The sequence below is a fragment of the Populus trichocarpa genome, chromosome 13 (genome assembly GCF_000002775.5).
Source record: "Populus trichocarpa isolate Nisqually-1 chromosome 13, P.trichocarpa_v4.1, whole genome shotgun sequence".
Lineage (NCBI taxonomy): Eukaryota > Viridiplantae > Streptophyta > Magnoliopsida > Malpighiales > Salicaceae > Populus > Populus trichocarpa.
Genome location: NC_037297.2, coordinates 9,864,624 through 9,881,551, shown reverse-complemented (window position 1 = coordinate 9,881,551; position 16,928 = coordinate 9,864,624). Strand labels below are relative to the sequence as shown.

Below are 16,928 nucleotides of genomic sequence, written 5' to 3'. Positions count from 1 at the left end.
AGATGCTTCGGAATGTAATTTGGACTCATTTCTTCACGAAACCTGTTTGCTGGCAAAATTTAGTTGTCCTCTTTGAAAAATCATATCTCCCTCATATGACATCTTGTTTGGCTGAAATGTGGAGCGTTGATAGGTCATTGAGTTAGGAATCCAACAAAATTGAGTTTGCATCAATTGGACTTCTGTAGCTCCAGATATTAAATTTTGAATGGGCAAAGGTCAACACTGGCAGAATGCGAGATTTGACTTTGCAGGATGTGATTTCCATGATCTCTCTTTTTATTTTTCTTGCATTACATTTGTAGAAAGGTATGGATGTTAGCTTTTTAGTGCCACTGGAATCACTTCATTTCGATCTCTAGAACTCACGCTGTGCACAAAACATCGACTGAACGTCAAATCTGCCAATTACCTCCAATTTACTCCTTTTACATCTTTCATCCAAAAGTGCCTTCAAAACATAAAACAAAGAATATCAAGGCATTTTATATATATAACATGGACAAAACATTAGGTAGATGTGGATAAAACTATCGAATAATATGGCTACATCACAGCTCATCAGCTTTGTATCTGCCCAATAAATGCTAGAGGTCTCAAGACCGTCATAAAGAAGACGAAGAGCATTATCGTTGTCAAATAAAGCTTGAAGAAACCTGAAGAATAGTTGCTTGAACTTCTCGATGACACAAGCTTCTTGTCTTTCATGAGTGGCTGCTCAGCAAGGAGAGTATCTGTGGGAAAATCAAAGCTTTGCCAAAGTATTACACTGGCCTCCAAGTCAAATAAGATGAGATTTCAATTGTCAAGGAGTTGTAAGTTCATTGAAGATTGTGAGAAAGTGTTTGTAGACCAAACGGTGAACCGACCGGCTTCGGTTAGGACAAGATTACCAGATTTCAGCTAAGACAGACTTGATTGTTTTCCATCGACAGGTTGGTCACGGTTTGCTATCCAAACTGTAGTGCAGTTTCCGTCACAGGAAGGTTTACTAAACCCTACTCCGAAGCAACGAGCATTATTATATACAAATACGACCCAAGTGACACGGTCAAGAGATGAAGCAAGATTACTGAGATAATTATAGTCATCATGGTGAACCAAAATTCTCCATTATTTATTGGTGTGAATGAGAGTATAATTATGATTGTTTTTTAAATTGATTTTCATTTAAAAAATATTAAAATAATATTTTTTTTATTTTAAAAAATAATTTTTGATATCAGCATATCAAAATAATCTAAAAATATCAAAAAAAATATTGATTTGAAGTCAAAAAAAAAAAACTTTTAAAATATAAAAATAAACCGATATTATATACAAAACTACGTGAAAGTTGTTATGTAATTACTTTCCCCACAAATGTTGACTAGAATATCACCATCATAATTTCGATGTAAGTTCACATTTTTACTTTTTGATATGTAATTTTTTAATAATATTTTATTAAAAATTTACTTGAAGCAATTGATAAAGATTAAAAAAAAGAAGTAAAGTAAACTTGGTTAGACCTTGATCTAACCTAATCTAATAATTAGTTAGAATGAGGCCTAATTAAGTCTCCACACTCGGTTAGGCAATAGATCAAGTTTTATGTTAGACTTGATTGGATGTAGGCTCAACTGGGGTCTCCTTCTCTCTTTTCTTTTTCTCCTATCTCTCTCCCTTTCTTTTCAATCTTTTTTTATTATTACAAGCTACAATTCTATTACAACTTTATGTGGAGAAATAAATAGAGGAATAGGGTTGCCACTTCAAGAAGCTGAAAGATTTTTTCTAGATAATATCTAGATTTTTTCAGGTTTTTTCGACTATAAAATGTTATGTTTTAGCAAGAAAAAAATATATTCTCCAAACACAATAAAAAAAAAATATCTTACTTTGCATAAGATATGGTGCAATTAAATTCAATGAAGTAAGATCTTTTATTGGGTGGTACTAAGATAGAATGAGAAAGATCTTTTATTTTTATTTTTATTTTATTTTTGTTGTAAAGATAATAAAAAAATATGGTGCAATTAAATTCAATGAAGTAATATTTTTGTCAAATTTTAATTAAAACTCTCCCTTTTATTTATTTATTTATTTTTACTTTGCATTAATAATTTATTTAAATTTTAATTAAAACTCTCCCTTTTATTTATTTATTTATTTTTACTTTGCATTAATAATTTATTTAAATTTTAATTAATACCCTCCCTTTTATTATTTTAAAGTATTTAGTTAATGTTTTCTAAATAATATTGAATTGCTTAATTGTTCTTTTTAATTCTACAACCATTAAAAAATATTATTGCAATTATCTTTAAATTTTTTTCATTGATATTTTATGTAAATAAACCGTATTTGCATAATGTGTTTATAAAAATAAAAATTATTTTTTTAGTAAAATAATAACAAAACATCAAAATTAAAATGAAAAAGTGAGGTTAAGCATTTGCATATGCATTTTGTTTGTGGCTTTTATGAGAAAAAAATAATTTTTATTTTAATATTTAATTATTATGAACAACTCTTTTTTTATATATATATTTTAGAATTTATATATTTAACCTTTTAGACCACCCTTTTGGAGAGCTTTAATGTATTTAATAGGGGTGATTATTTTCGGTTCGATTCGGTTTTTATCAAAAAAACAACTAAACCGATTTTAAAAAAAAACCAAAATTGAACTGAAACCAGTTCAAACCGACCGGTTTCGGTTCAGTTATTTTAGAACAAAAACCAGTTCATACCGGTTTGGCTCGGTTTTTTCGGTTTGGCTCGGTTTTTTCGGTTTGACTCGGTTTTTTCCGGTGTGGCTCGGTTTTTTTTCTGTTCTTTTTGTTTTGGTTTGGTTTTTTCAGTTTTAGACTTATAAAACTGAAACCGAACTGGTCGGTTTTTGTTAAATTCTAATTAATTTTTTTTAACAATTCGGTTTTTTCAATTTTTTTAATTTAATTAGTTTTATAATTTTTTTACTCACCCTAATATTTAACCTCTAATGATGGAAAGTTTCCTCTTCCTAAAAAACGAAACCTCAAATGATGGTTTTGTTTGCTTTCCCATTCAAGCATAGAAATGAAGGGTTACTTCCTTCTGTCTACATAATACTATTATTCTGACTGGAAGAAACACAGACATACATGCTTAGAGAACACACGAATTAAGACTATTATATGCTTACAGCGGATTAGACAAGTTCAGAATCATTTTCCTGGTGCAAAAGCATTTCAACTACTTGGCTCATTGTTGGTCTCTCATCTCTGTCTTCAGCTACACATTTTAGAGCCACCTCAAACAGGATTTCCATCCTACCCTTGTCATATTTTCCTTCCAATTTGGGGTCTATGATCATTTCTATCCAAGAGCTCATTTCAGTAGCTTGCTTCATCTTTTCTCTCACCCATGTAACCAGCCTCCTGTTCTCTATCTCCTCTGCTGGACACTTTCCACTGATCATCTCCAGCAATACCATGCCATAGCTATAAACATCCACTTTCGAGGTGATAGGCAGATTGAAAACCCACTCCGGAGCCATGTAACCTCTAGTTCCTCTTATCTTTGAGAAGCCTTTGTTAACTTGGCTACCTCTTTTCAGTGGTCGAGATAATCCAAAATCTGACACCTTTGGCTGGTAGTTGCTGTCGAGAAGTATGTTCTGAGGCTTTACATCACAATGTAAAACCCACTCTAGGCATTCTTCATGTAAATAAGCAAGGCCTTTAGCAGTCCCTACTGCGATGTCAAACCTCTTTTCCCAACCAAGTGAATTGGAAGAGAGTTGTTCTGCCAAGGATCCATGCTCCATGTACTTGTATACCAAAAGCCTGTGCTTTCCTTCTGCACAATATCCCCACATCTCTGTCAAGTTCATGTGATTAAGTTTCCCAATTGTGCTAACTTCTGCCTGGAACTCTGCTTCTCCTTGGTAAGCATCATTCAGTCGCTTAACGGCTGCTATTCTATGATCAGATAACATTCCCTTGTAAACAACTCCTCCAGCACCTCTTCCAATCTCTTTGCTAAATCCTTGAGTCGCCTTTTTTAGCTCTGAAAGGGTGAATTTTCTGAAGCCAGTGGTAAATCTGTGGTAATTTTGCGTACCTGCGGTTGCGTTCCGGTGAGTTCTTATAAAAAAACACCACACTATGAAAATGACACCGAGCTCAACCGATCCAACTACCATCGCAAACCGAACAACAAACTTTAGTGATGCATTTTCTTGGTGTTTTGTGTATGTTCTGTTCAGCTGCTTGACAACTGTGCTGGAACAATCTAACCCAATTTCTTGAATAGGCAAGGTTTTTTGCACCTTCAGATAGATGTCTCCTTCGAAATTTGGTGAATGATGCCCATTCAGCAACTGTGTCTTTGGGTAACAATAAGGAATGTTACTGGGATGGGCGTGCTTGATGAACTTGAACTGGAATCCTTTGCAGTCACATATCTGCAAGCACAAGTTTTCACACATTCCGAAGGTGTAATTGGCGAAGAAGCCATAGTCGTAGCCAAAAAACTCAACATTAGATAGCTTAAGGAAACCTGTCTCATTTCTGGTACAAGTGAGATTGAATTCTTGTACACAACCCAATGACCAGTCCGTACGATCCCTGATCTTGAATCCTGGAAGGCATGAACATTTCCTACCAAAGTGAGGAACATAGCTACAAATACTGTTAGGTCCACAAGTCCCGTGAATCCTGCAAGGTTGAGACATGGCTTGCCATGAAACAGTCCACTTGTCCATCCTGTATTTTCGACTGTATAGCCGAATATTACCATCGAAATCTAGTTTCAATATTCTCTGGACTCTTTCTCCATAATCAGCAGACATGAAAGTAAAATTGTCAGATGAGCTAAAGTAACCCAATGAATCTAGAAAAGCAATTCGGCTGCTGTTAAAAGTTGACCTGCTAGCTTCGCAGCTCATAAGCTCCGGATCCGGCCAATAAACGGTGATTTCAGGACCTCCGTGAAGAAGACGGAGAACGTTATCGTTATCAAAATAAAGCTTATAGAATCCTGAAGAATAGTTCCCTTGGCTTCTAGATGAAACAAGCTGCATATCCTTGGTGAGTAGTTGCTGAGGAAGTAGAGTATCTGTCGGAGAATCGAAGCTTTGCCAAAGCACACCACCTTCCGACTTTTGTAGTATAAGATTACCATTTTCATGGAGGTATAGAAACACAGAGGATTCTGAAACAGTGTCTGTGGACCAAACAGTGAGACGGCCAGCATCGGTAATTATGACATTACCCGATTTACGTAGAGAAAGCTCTGACTTTCTTCCGTTAACTGGCTGGTCACGGTTTGCCATCCAAACAATGGTGCGGTTGCCTTCACTATATGGCTCACTAAACCATATAGCAAAGCAGTAAGCATTATCTCCGACGGGGAAAAACCCCGCCGAGAAAACGCCATTCGGCGAAGTCAAAACATCGTCTGCATGTTCCACTGATAAAGATGAGGCTCCGCTTAATCTGTCAATTGTTGAAGATGAAAATGAAGAGAAGAAAATCAAAGGCAGAAAGAACAAGATAATTGATATAGCCATGAGTTGTGAGAAAATTGATAGAGCTTCCTCTGCACACTGGAATATATCTTTATAAATGTGTGGTGACGATTCACGCAAGCAGATTCAGAGGAAGATCAATTCAAAGGTATTTCAATTTTGGCTGGTTGGTAGGACTATAGACCTGAAGAAGCCTTTGAAGGGGCAAGATGAAAGTACGTACTGAACGTAAAAAAGATGTTCGTTCATTAATCTCTATAAATCATATTTCATAACCATAAAGAAAATCAAGAATAATCTCAAGGGATTGGTCTGGTTAATTAAACATTATGTAAAACCATAAATAACACAAAATATTTTTTTTTCTTAAAACATTCCAACCAATATAATATTTTATTGAGACTTCATTTTTTACGACCAAAACTTTTTAAAACAAGAAAATAATAAATAAAAATCCAAAAGAAATAAAATTACTTTAAAATTATAATTATAATAAACTTTTTAAGATTTTATAAGAGTATGATACTAATAGTAATTATAATTATATTTATTATTATTTTTCTTTTGTATTTAAACATGAAAATGCTTAATTAACCCAAGCATTTCTTAATATTTATAGCATTTTATTTTTTCCCAACTTATTATCAATGCTGAATTTTTTTTATTGATTGAAATTGAATTAAAAAACCTTATATCCTACGCCTACTTTAGTCTATAGAACTTTATCTTGCCTTTTATTTTTAAGTGCATGACATTGCTCTTGAATATATTCATATTAGTTGTTGTCATTATTGCCTGTAATGGGTTTTCATATCAAATCAATTGTCAGAAATGAGTAAAGTTAAGGGTGATGGGAGTGGGACCATATTAATACGTAGCTTGAATGGCATATTGATTGAAATGTCAATAATTTGCCAGTGACCAAATTTCAGTAGAGAATATATATATATAAAATATTCCCTTGGTTTTCACCTATCTTTTCCATTAATAATATGCAGAATTGGGTTTTAAAATTCAGTGGGGGAAGGACGTCGCATGTGCTGTGCCGGACAAGCTCTCTTAACTTTCTCGTATCGCTGATGACCGGCCAGCATTACACCCAAAGTCTTTGTAGGGTATATCTAAGGGTTGCTGTTAATCTGTCAAATAATTTGATGGTCAATTATATTTTTAGTTAATTATTCATACCTTACAAGACGGAGAAACTATATAATAAGAACTTAATATTGAAAGGAGTTACGTAACAACCTTGCAAATTCAAATTCCTATGATTGATCATTTTTTCTTGGTCTATTGTTACTCATAGTCACTTATCAATCGTTCTTTTAAATTTCCTAGTCAGTAAAGACTCTTATAATATGGTCTTTTTCATTACAATCGATTGATTTTAATTTTTTTTTTAATTGAAACGTGGATATTTGCTATACAATATTAGAATATCATAAAAATATAAAATTATGAATTTGTCTATGTATACATGCAACACATGATTCATAATTTTTATAAAAATATTAGTTGCATTAGTAAGTTCAAAATGCATGATTAACCATTCATACGACTTAAAAATAATTTTTCATTTATCACCATTGTCATAATCTAATTTTGGGCCCTCAAAATTCTTTTATGTAAGAAATACAAATGAACAAGAAATTTAAAGGTGGTAAAAATAGGGATTTAATCGCATAAATTAGAAGTTAGAGGATCAAATTAGACCAAGTAACAAAGGCTGGGAACTCAATTGTAGCAACGGAGGGCCTAATTGAAGAAAACAATGAGAATTTACAACCAAATTCAAGAAAGATATTGAAAATCACAGCAGACTTGTAAAATAATCAAGTTCAGGGACTCAATTGAACTTTTAATGGCCCTAATTGATTAAATTAAGGGCTTAATCAAAAGTAAAATTAAGTTTGAAAGTCAATTTAGAAAAAATTGAAAGAATTAATTAAGTTCAATGACTTAATTAAAATTTTAATTGGTTTAATTGACTTAATTAAGGATTTAATTGAAGGAAAATTAAGTTTGGAAGCCTAATTCGGGTCAAATTGTAAGAACTAGAATCTTTGAAGACCAATTTTAAAGAAAAAAAAGTTTAAAGGCCAATGGATTTAATTGAAGAGATTCAAAACCAAGAACCAAGATGCAAAATGTGTCTACATTCAAGGATTAGAATTGATTGAATCAGGGGTCAAATTTTGACAAATTAAAAGTTTAATGGTCAATTGCTGACCAAATTGCACAATATGAAAACTAAGGACCAATTTATAAAAGACATGCGAATGAGTCCTTCAACTTGAATTTTACATGGTCTAGCTCTGTCTGCCTGTGATATGATGCAATTTGGTCTCTAACTCGGATTTGATTTCTAGGTTCTTATACTGTTCTTCTTCTTCTTGAGAATGTTCAGCAAAAAACCACCATTTGATCTTCACAAATTCTATTTGAATCATGGGTTGTGTTTATGGGTCTTGGGCAAGGCTGGGAAGCCCAATTCACGTGATTAGGTTGAGCCTTTAAGGTTTAAGATAATATTTGGCCAAGCTAAAATTTATCAAAGAAAAAATATATTTTTAGGTTTTTAAGGTGTGTTTGGTAAACATGCATGTTGTTACCTATTTTAACCAAAAATAGAGAAAAAAGAAAAATACAAATATATACAAGGAAATACACATGAAGCAAGCCTAAAATGAACTCCCAATGTTTGTTAATGAAAGATCATAATGCCAAGTGAGAGTTTATAGACCAAAATATCCAAATTAGCAACCCAAAATTTTGATTGTCAAAGGAGCCCATTAGAGAAAATGCTTTATTTAAGTGTTTAAGGATTTAATTGGAATTTTGAAAGGTTTAAATAAATTTATTGAGTGCTTCATCGCAAGAGAAATCAACTTTTTAGAGTCAATTTTGATGTCAATTGAAACAAATAAAGTTTAGGGACAGAAATTGGATCTTGAAAAGTTTAATTGGTCAAATCAGGATCTTAATTGTACAAGATTCAAAGTTTGGTGAGCAAATAAAGACTTAATTGAACAATTTGTCAACCAAGGACCAACTAGCAAAACACGTGCGACTTTAGGGACTGGAATTAGGTGAAATCAGAGGTCAAATCAAAGAAAATTGAAAGTTTGATGGTCATCCAAGGGTCTAATTAAACAAATCAGAGACCAAGGATCAACTTTTAAAAGACGCTCAAAATTAGGGCTGACAATTGAAACTGGCAGAGATTTAACTATATGAAATTAGAAAGTTAGGGGGAAATTATGGATAAAATCAAACAAAATCAGAAGAATAGGGATCAAATTAAAAATTGTCAAATCCCAAATAAAAAAACCCTAATTAATTTATAGGGATTAACCAAAATGACACCGTTCAAGGTACCGTGCATCTTCTTCTTAATTTTTTATTGATCCCGTAGGCACTTTCAAACGAATGAATGTGACGTTTCTAACTACTTTAAAAGGTGCAACTACTACCATTCAACTGAGAAACACCCCCTCTACAACCCCGTGTATTTAAAATCAAACATTTACGTCTCATATTCTCCATTGATCTTCGTAATATCTTGTCCCTAGTTAGCCAGCACTACAGTTTCAGTCATCATATTGTTTGAGTGGGAACTTTCAAACGTTTGAATGTAGAGCTATAAACTTCCAAATCAAGCAAGAATGGATCTAAAGGCAATATTGATGTCAGAGTTGCTCTAACAAAGCTACGAAAGTAACCAACCCAGTCAGCCTTGACAAGAACACCCGTTCGCAGAAAACCACATAATGTTTTTGTGTGCTTCCACTTAGAAACCCTTAAAAGGTTCTCATTAAAGGTTTAAACCCTCTCTCTAGATCTAAAGGAAAAAAACACCTCACCATGGTCTCCAAGTTTCCTACAAAACCACTTAAACCCAAACTCATTGGTTCTCTGGAAAAACCAAGCTAAGTTTTAGTCGTAAAGTTATTTTTCTCTTCATCCCCTTCTTTCATCTTAACAATGTGATAACCAATTTTCAAATCAATATTACTAAACATACAAGATTCGTGTAACTTATTAAGAATATCATAAAGTCTAGGGATATGATGTTTGTACTTTACCATACTATTGTTGATTACACCCTTTATCAATGCGATTGTGTTTTTATAGTTGAATGATTGTAATATTAAATAGGGTTTGCAAGTCATATCCTGCCTTTTCTTTATTTTTCTTTTAAGTTATGAAATTATTTCTCATATAATTCCCCACGAATATAACTCGAGGTTTCTTGGTTAATTATGTAAATGTTATGTAATTTAGAAATGTAGGAATTTAAATAGGAAAATTATTTTATAATCCAAGATGAAGAAAGAATGGTGGTACAAGGATACAATCATGATGCTCACAAAGGACTTATAAAGATTTGTAGTAGTTATCTAGATTTTGACCACCTAATTCTCTTCAATGGCTCGAGAGAATTAGCTTAAATATGTCCATAATCATGTAATTAGAATGACATACTTTAGGTGTATATTTATATATAAATTGTTATGTGTAAAATGTATATATATTATGTCACGTTATGTATAAACCCTAATTAAATGATAATAAATCCCTCATTAATATATTAAGTACATGTTGAGAACATGAATGGTTGCTTCCGATTTTATATGCATAAAACTAGAGTTTTATTCATGGATAACTTGTTGAGTCACTCAAGGTTACCATTAATCGAATATGTTTAATGCTATAAAATTGAGCTCTACTTAACTAACCTATATGATTTGGATGAGTCACTCATGATCATATGAGGTTAGAGGCATGGGTTTGGCGAAACATATAAGATATGTTTAGACAAATAATTGTCACCTAACTGATTTAGAAGTCACATACATATATGATTAATAAACTATATTATCTACCTAATTTAATTTATTTTGATGTGTTGAGTCACTCAAGGTTGGATAAATTAAATGGAATCCTATACTACTAGGAAAATTTATGCGAGATTTCCTAAATTAATAGGGAGACTAACTTAGAATTAAAGGTCTTATCTAAATTTGAAATTTAAATATGTATGCATGAAACTAATATTATTTATCTTTATATAAATAGGTTGGTAGATTTAAATAAGTTGTAGCATATCCTTACGAAGCATACTTGATGTTAACAGATTGTTAAGACCAATTTTTTTGGATTGACACCGAAATGTAAGAATTGTTCTCAAGCAAGAAAATAGATTGTACATTCTAAAAAATCCAATTCCAAATGCCCTTGCTGAGTGTAAAATCCTAAGTAAAAAAATAATGAATAAATTAAAATGTTATTATATACATGATAAATAAAAGTAATAATTAAGAAATTAAATAGGAAAATATAAAGACATAAAGAATGTGATTCAAATTGTAAAGAAAAGGAAAGAATAGGGGCCAATGTATAATTAGAAGAATGGGGGCTATAAATACCCCAGTCATTCCTCTTTCATAGCAGGCTAGAAACAAAAGAAAAAAAAGGGAGGAAAGAGTGCAGATTTTCTTCTTCAAAAGAGAAGGGAAAACACCAAATCACTTAGGAATACAAACCTAGAAACTCCAAATAGAGAGTAAAACCAATAACAAGGGTTCTAATAAGGATAAAACAAGAGCAGAATTAAAAAAAAAAAAAAAAAGAAGGGGTCGGTTGCATGCTTGAGAAGAGGGGCTAAAATATTCAATTTACATGAGCTAAAATTATGAAATTTCTAAAGGTATGGACACTAGACTTGATTGTATAAAACAAGTTAACAATTAAGTAGGAATTATGTACAAATTTCAGATTTTATAAATTAGGGTTCTTGAAGGAAAAATGAGGGAAATGCAGAAATTGATAGAAATGAAGTTAGTTAAGCTAAATAGGATGCTATGAACTTGAAAGAAACACACACAAAAATTGTTAAACAAAGAAATCATTGATTCAAAACTAGAGTGGTCGGCCATGTGATGGAAATGGGGAGGAAAGGGATTCTGAAATTTGGGGTTGATGAACACTTATGGCATGTGTAGTATGTGGACAATGAGTGTGTGTGGTAAGAAAAATCAGCTAGAGAAAAAGAAAAGAAAGAGAGGGATCCTTAGTTTTCTCAGACTAAGATCGGCCAATAGCCAAATAAAAGGAAAAAAGAAGAATTCTAGTGTGTTATGTATGTTTATGCAGGAACCAACTATAGTAGAAAGCTCACTTAGGAATCACTGATGAATTCTGGACAGATTCATCACCTCTATTCTAGGGGATTTTGGCCCTCAAAATGATAAAATTTGAGAAACATCTCTTCATATAAATTATAGCCTGAGATGTTAGCTTTCCAACGAATCCAACCTCGCTCAATTTGGAGCTCTAGAACTCCAGATATAGGTAAAAATATGAGGAAATGTCAAACCGTCGCCCCTGCTGGCAGATTTGACAGGAATTAACAAAACAGGGGATTTAGTTGTGATAAGGGAAGAAAACCGTTTCTTCCCACCAAAATTCTTGTAACATTGAACCTTAACACCAGTAGGGGATAAACTACATTTGAAAAGTAAAGTTGATGATGTGCGTAACGATTTAAAACAAAGAAATGTAAAGAGTAAATGTTATTGTTGTTGCCTTGCTATTTGCAAAATGAAAATCGGCCATGAACTAATGTAGTATACTTGTGAATTCAGGAGGAACCACAGGGGGATTACAGCAACAACAAGGGAACGCAAATCGAGCATCGGTGGTAGGTAGGTGTCCTACACCTATATTCTCCTTGGTTGATAATAAACTTTGTATTCAAATTTATGCTAGAAATCATATTCGTGAATATGACTAAAGAAAGGAAAGATATGGTGAAACAGACATGGATTTGAAATCTGAATTTTGGTCGTAGACTCCAGAATTTAGAGTTCGGATATGGGTCTATATTATGTATGAAAAAAAGACAAGAAAGAAAACGACCGCCTATGGACTTGATTAGCCGACCTCGGATAGGGGCGGCTAATGATGTTAACAAATATTGTTAACATCGGCATGACCTTGATGGAAGTATAATGAATATTGAACTTGATTAACTATTCGCATCAAGAATAGTTAATGATACTGGTAAATAATGTTGGTATCGTCAAGCCCACAATAACTTGATTAACTTCCTAAGGAGGAAGTTAATAGTGTCAAGAGAACTTGGCATCGGCATTACCGGAAACATCTTCAAGTGTGATGGAGAATAATTGATTGGCTATTTCGGGTTGGAAATAGCTGCATCAACTGATTAAGTTGGTGCCGGCAATGTCAAGGAATTGATTAGTCGATCCGGGTAAGGGTGACTAATGACACTAATAGGAGTTATTAGTGTCGACAGTGACCACCTCAGAATTTAGGGCGAATAAGGAAAAGGGTAAATTAGACCAAAAAAATTAATGTGTGGTAATCGAAAAGAAAACCATGAGTAGGTTGTTGAAGGATAGACGTTAGATGTAGCAAAGGATCTTTTTTTGCAGATCAACTATGATTATGCCCTATCGAGTGGGTACTTGTATGCTTAAATACATGTAGTAGTGACCCTCCATTATTTGGTTGTATTTTATTTATTTAATATAATTATTCTCTTATTTTGATGTTGTAGGTCCTTCCTATTCATGTCAGGAGTAAAATTTAGGTTCTTTGATCCCTTTTTGTATAAGTTAGGAACTTAGGGATTATCCATGTAATTTTGTTATGCAGTAAACATGTAACCTGAATATAATAGTATACTCCTTGTATTATTTTATGTTTGGAATATTAAATGTATTAACATATGCTTGGGGATATTATAATGTACTAGTTTATGTTTAGGAGCTAAACTGTGTTGTGTTTATATATATGGAATTTTAGCGCTTGGATGATTCTCTTAATTACTAATTTATGCATGTGATATGAGATGGAGATTGAGTATGAAGTTTTGTCCTGAGTATATTCTCGAATGAATTAAATGGTTGAATTGGACCCATTGTGGATGAGATTATGGATGGGATGTGATTATAAATGCATGCAGGGTAAATTGTCAAACTTGGGACCTCTCGATATAGGGGAGATTCTGTCGAAATTTTGTGAGAAATTTTGGTGAACTCAATGTAAAAAAACAATTATGCTCCATTTACCCTTTACGTTGAAGTTAAATGGATAAATTGACCTAAATATTAGGGTTGTTACACTGAGGATGCTGAAGAAGAAGTTAGAAATGAACATCAGCATCATGTTGATGACGATGAACAGGCTGCATGTGTGATGTTAGTCAGTATGTCACCTGAACTTCAAAGGCATTATGAGAATATGAATGTTCATACTATGATTATGCATCTCAAAGAACTATTTGATAAGGAAAGTGACACGACCAAAAGATTGATGTCTTCTCCCAAGTGCAGGAGTGTCGAAGTAATAAATAACCCGGCAAGACCGGGGTCGAACCACAGGGAGGTTAACTGTATAAATTATAAACAACAATAATACAACAGCAATAGTATCAACAATAACAATAACAATAACAATAATAATAATAATAATAATAATAATAATAATACTAGTAGTAGTAGAAGTAATAATAATAATACCAATAATACTATTAATAATGATAATAATAAAGATGAAAAAGAAGAAAACGTTGATGAGAACTTTGAGATGGAAGATTAACGTAAGGATTAAACAATGATAACAACAAATATCAAGGTTAGAGGATTCACTAATGGTATTTCAAACAAGTATAGTATAAACTCTTATTATTCAAATGAAAACCACACACAAAGGAGGTTCCAATCAGATTATAAATTGTTAACATGATTACATTAGTTATCTTATTTGAATAATGTTAATACTTGTAAATGTTGTCAGGCATTCATGATTATAACTTATGTTAACAACAAATCAAGTTCCTTTCATAGCTCAGGTGTCGGTTATACCATATAGTATGGGCTATGAAAGTGCCAAGTATTTGTTGTGCCAAGTATATACAACATAAATCTAGATTAACCATTTAACAAGCAAAGTATTAAAAGTGAACAAGATAACAAATATAAAGCATGTTAGTATCCAACATTAAGGTCCATGTTAAGTTTATATTATACTTCTTCTTACACCATTAGTGTACCCTTTTCACCTTGACATATTTAACTTAGCTAAACATAATAAAAGAAAGAAACATAAATAAACAAGATAAGAACATAAATGAGAAAGAAGTTAACTAAGTAAACAAAATGAAATGAAAGGCATAAACAAGAGATTAATATAAACAAAACTTAAGTATTACAAAAGAGAGAGCAAGAACATGATCTTGATCTGAACACCAAGATGCCTAAATACATGGCAAATGCCTCCTTTTATAGGCCAAAATTCAGAACTATTGATTTGTTGACTAATTGATGAATGGGTGGCCACATCTTGACTTTCTGATAATTCTTATCTTCTTGTCTGCTAAAAACATCATTGATAACGTCATAATTTGAACAGACTTCAATCATGAAAGTTCTAGGAAATTGTCTCATCTTTCTAGGGTAAAAATTTGAGATTATTTGGACTTCTAGAACTCGAGATATGGGCTGAACACTGAACAGTGTCTGGGCTGCAGGACAGATTCGGACTTCTTCATTGTTGCTACAATTTGGACTTGAAAACGGCCTTGTTAAATCTTGGGATCCTCATAAAAGTTGTAGGCCTATGTCTTACCTTTCCATCCATATAAAGTATACCTAAATCCGAGATCTACAGCTCCAGATATGACCCGATTACTAAACAATGTTCCAGTTTGGACTGCACCACCATCTCTTTTCTAAGTTTGGCCATCTCTTTGTCGTTTCAATTTCAGTACTACAACTCATCAATCAATTCTTTCATTTATGTGATAGGCCTGCATTGAAGATGAACATTTACCATAAATTAAAGATATCTTATATTATTAGATATGTTATTATAAAACATGCTTTAGTTAAGGAGTTATTGATACTTCAAGTGCAAATTGTTGATATAAAACCTTGATAAAAATGCACTTTTAAGTATTAATCAGAAAGTAAGACTGATATGAGACCTCAAGGGAATTGTTCCACTGCAAGATAATAGAGGGTTTTTCAGTGAACACCCATGTTTTGAAAATGATTGGTTATATTAAAAAATTGAACCAATTGGGTTTTGTCATGGACCATAAGTTAAGTGTTGATTTGGTCTTGCAGTCATTACCTCAAAACTTTTCACAATTCATTATGAACTATCATATAAACAAATTGGATAATACATTGCCATAATTATTTAATATGCTTAATATTGCTGAATGAGCCCTTAAAAAAGAAAAATATTTAGTTCTTTTAGTTCAGTCTTCTAGAATGAAAGATTGGTAACGCCCACAAGTAAACGGGTTGTTTTGGAACTCCCCAATCAATCAACGCTGCAGCGGACACTATGAAAATACCTCTATGGGATTGGACCACGCCTTTCGGAGACGAGGTAGTCCCTGACGTGTAGTTTAGGACGACTGGGTCCCACTCACTTTGTGGCTGGACCCACTTGAACCCAGGATCACCTTTCTCCACCATGTAATCATAAGAGCAGTTAAAATGATCGGTCAGTGATGCAGATGATGATTGGTCTGCATCAGCGCCCGCGTCATCAGTGATGAGGACCAGTGTAGGGCGTTTTGTGTCTGTAGGAAACAAAGATACGGCTTCAAGGATGAGCTCACGTGAGAGGTAATCAACGAAAACGAGCTTTGACTCGCTGTGACGCAGGAGTATGCAAACATTTCGTGCGTCAAGACGTGTGTTGATGTTATGGAGGATGGCACCAGCCATGGGCACGGCAAACTGAAGCTCATACGTGGCAGGGACGTTGGGGGCCAGAACGGAGACCACGTGGCCAGTCTCGATGCCGTAGGATGATAGAGATGATGCTACTTGGAGACATCTACGGTTAGTTTGAGACCACGTATAAGTGGTGTCGTTGTAGATGATGGATGGGCAATCAGCGTATGCAATAGCTGCTCTTTCCAAGAAAGCTATTGGTGTGAGGGGAGTCGAGTTCACCGGGCTTGGCTTTAGTTCGTCCATTTTTGCTGCTCTTTGAGTTCGTGTTTTGCACTTGATGGCCTTTTTTCTTTTCTTTGTTCTTACGTTAATAATGTTCTTTTTAGGAGCATGAGTATAAATACAAGTGCTCCATTGATGAAACATAAGACAGTGGATGGAGTTTTGCTAAAAAATAGGAAACATGATTTCGAGTTTGAGGAACGATCTTTTGTGTGTTTTCCCCCGTGGCCTGCATATAACATATTAATTAATCAATACTCTAAAAAACATGGAGAAAGCTCTTTAACTTTCCCCATTATGATAATTATATTATTATTATTATTATATTATTATTCTATTCTATTATATTATAATATATCCTAAAAAGTACTATAGCTGTCTTTTTTTTTGTTTTTATTTTTTTGTTATTTTTCTTTTAATTTTTT

The 16,928-nt window shown here is 33.2% G+C and overlaps 2 protein-coding genes across 2 annotated transcripts in view; both read right to left on the bottom strand.

The window, feature by feature from the left end:
- LOC7477749 (putative receptor protein kinase ZmPK1) overlaps positions 1 to 5,775 on the bottom strand; it is a 65,116-nt gene extending 59,341 nt beyond the window's left edge. The window contains 1 exon segment of the mRNA XM_002319824.4: positions 3,611 to 5,775. Coding sequence (XP_002319860.3) covers positions 3,611 to 5,539 — 1,929 coding nt within the window. The 5' untranslated portion in view covers positions 5,540 to 5,775.
- Positions 5,776 to 15,786: 10,011 nt separating this feature from the next.
- On the bottom strand, positions 15,787 to 16,678 carry LOC18104266 (2-methylpropanoate--CoA ligase CCL4). The gene has a single exon (XM_006376020.3). It carries the CDS (start codon positions 16,645 to 16,647, stop codon positions 15,787 to 15,789), a length of 861 nt encoding a protein of 286 aa, XP_006376082.3. The 5' UTR covers positions 16,648 to 16,678.
- Positions 16,679 to 16,928: the final 250 nt, after the last annotated feature.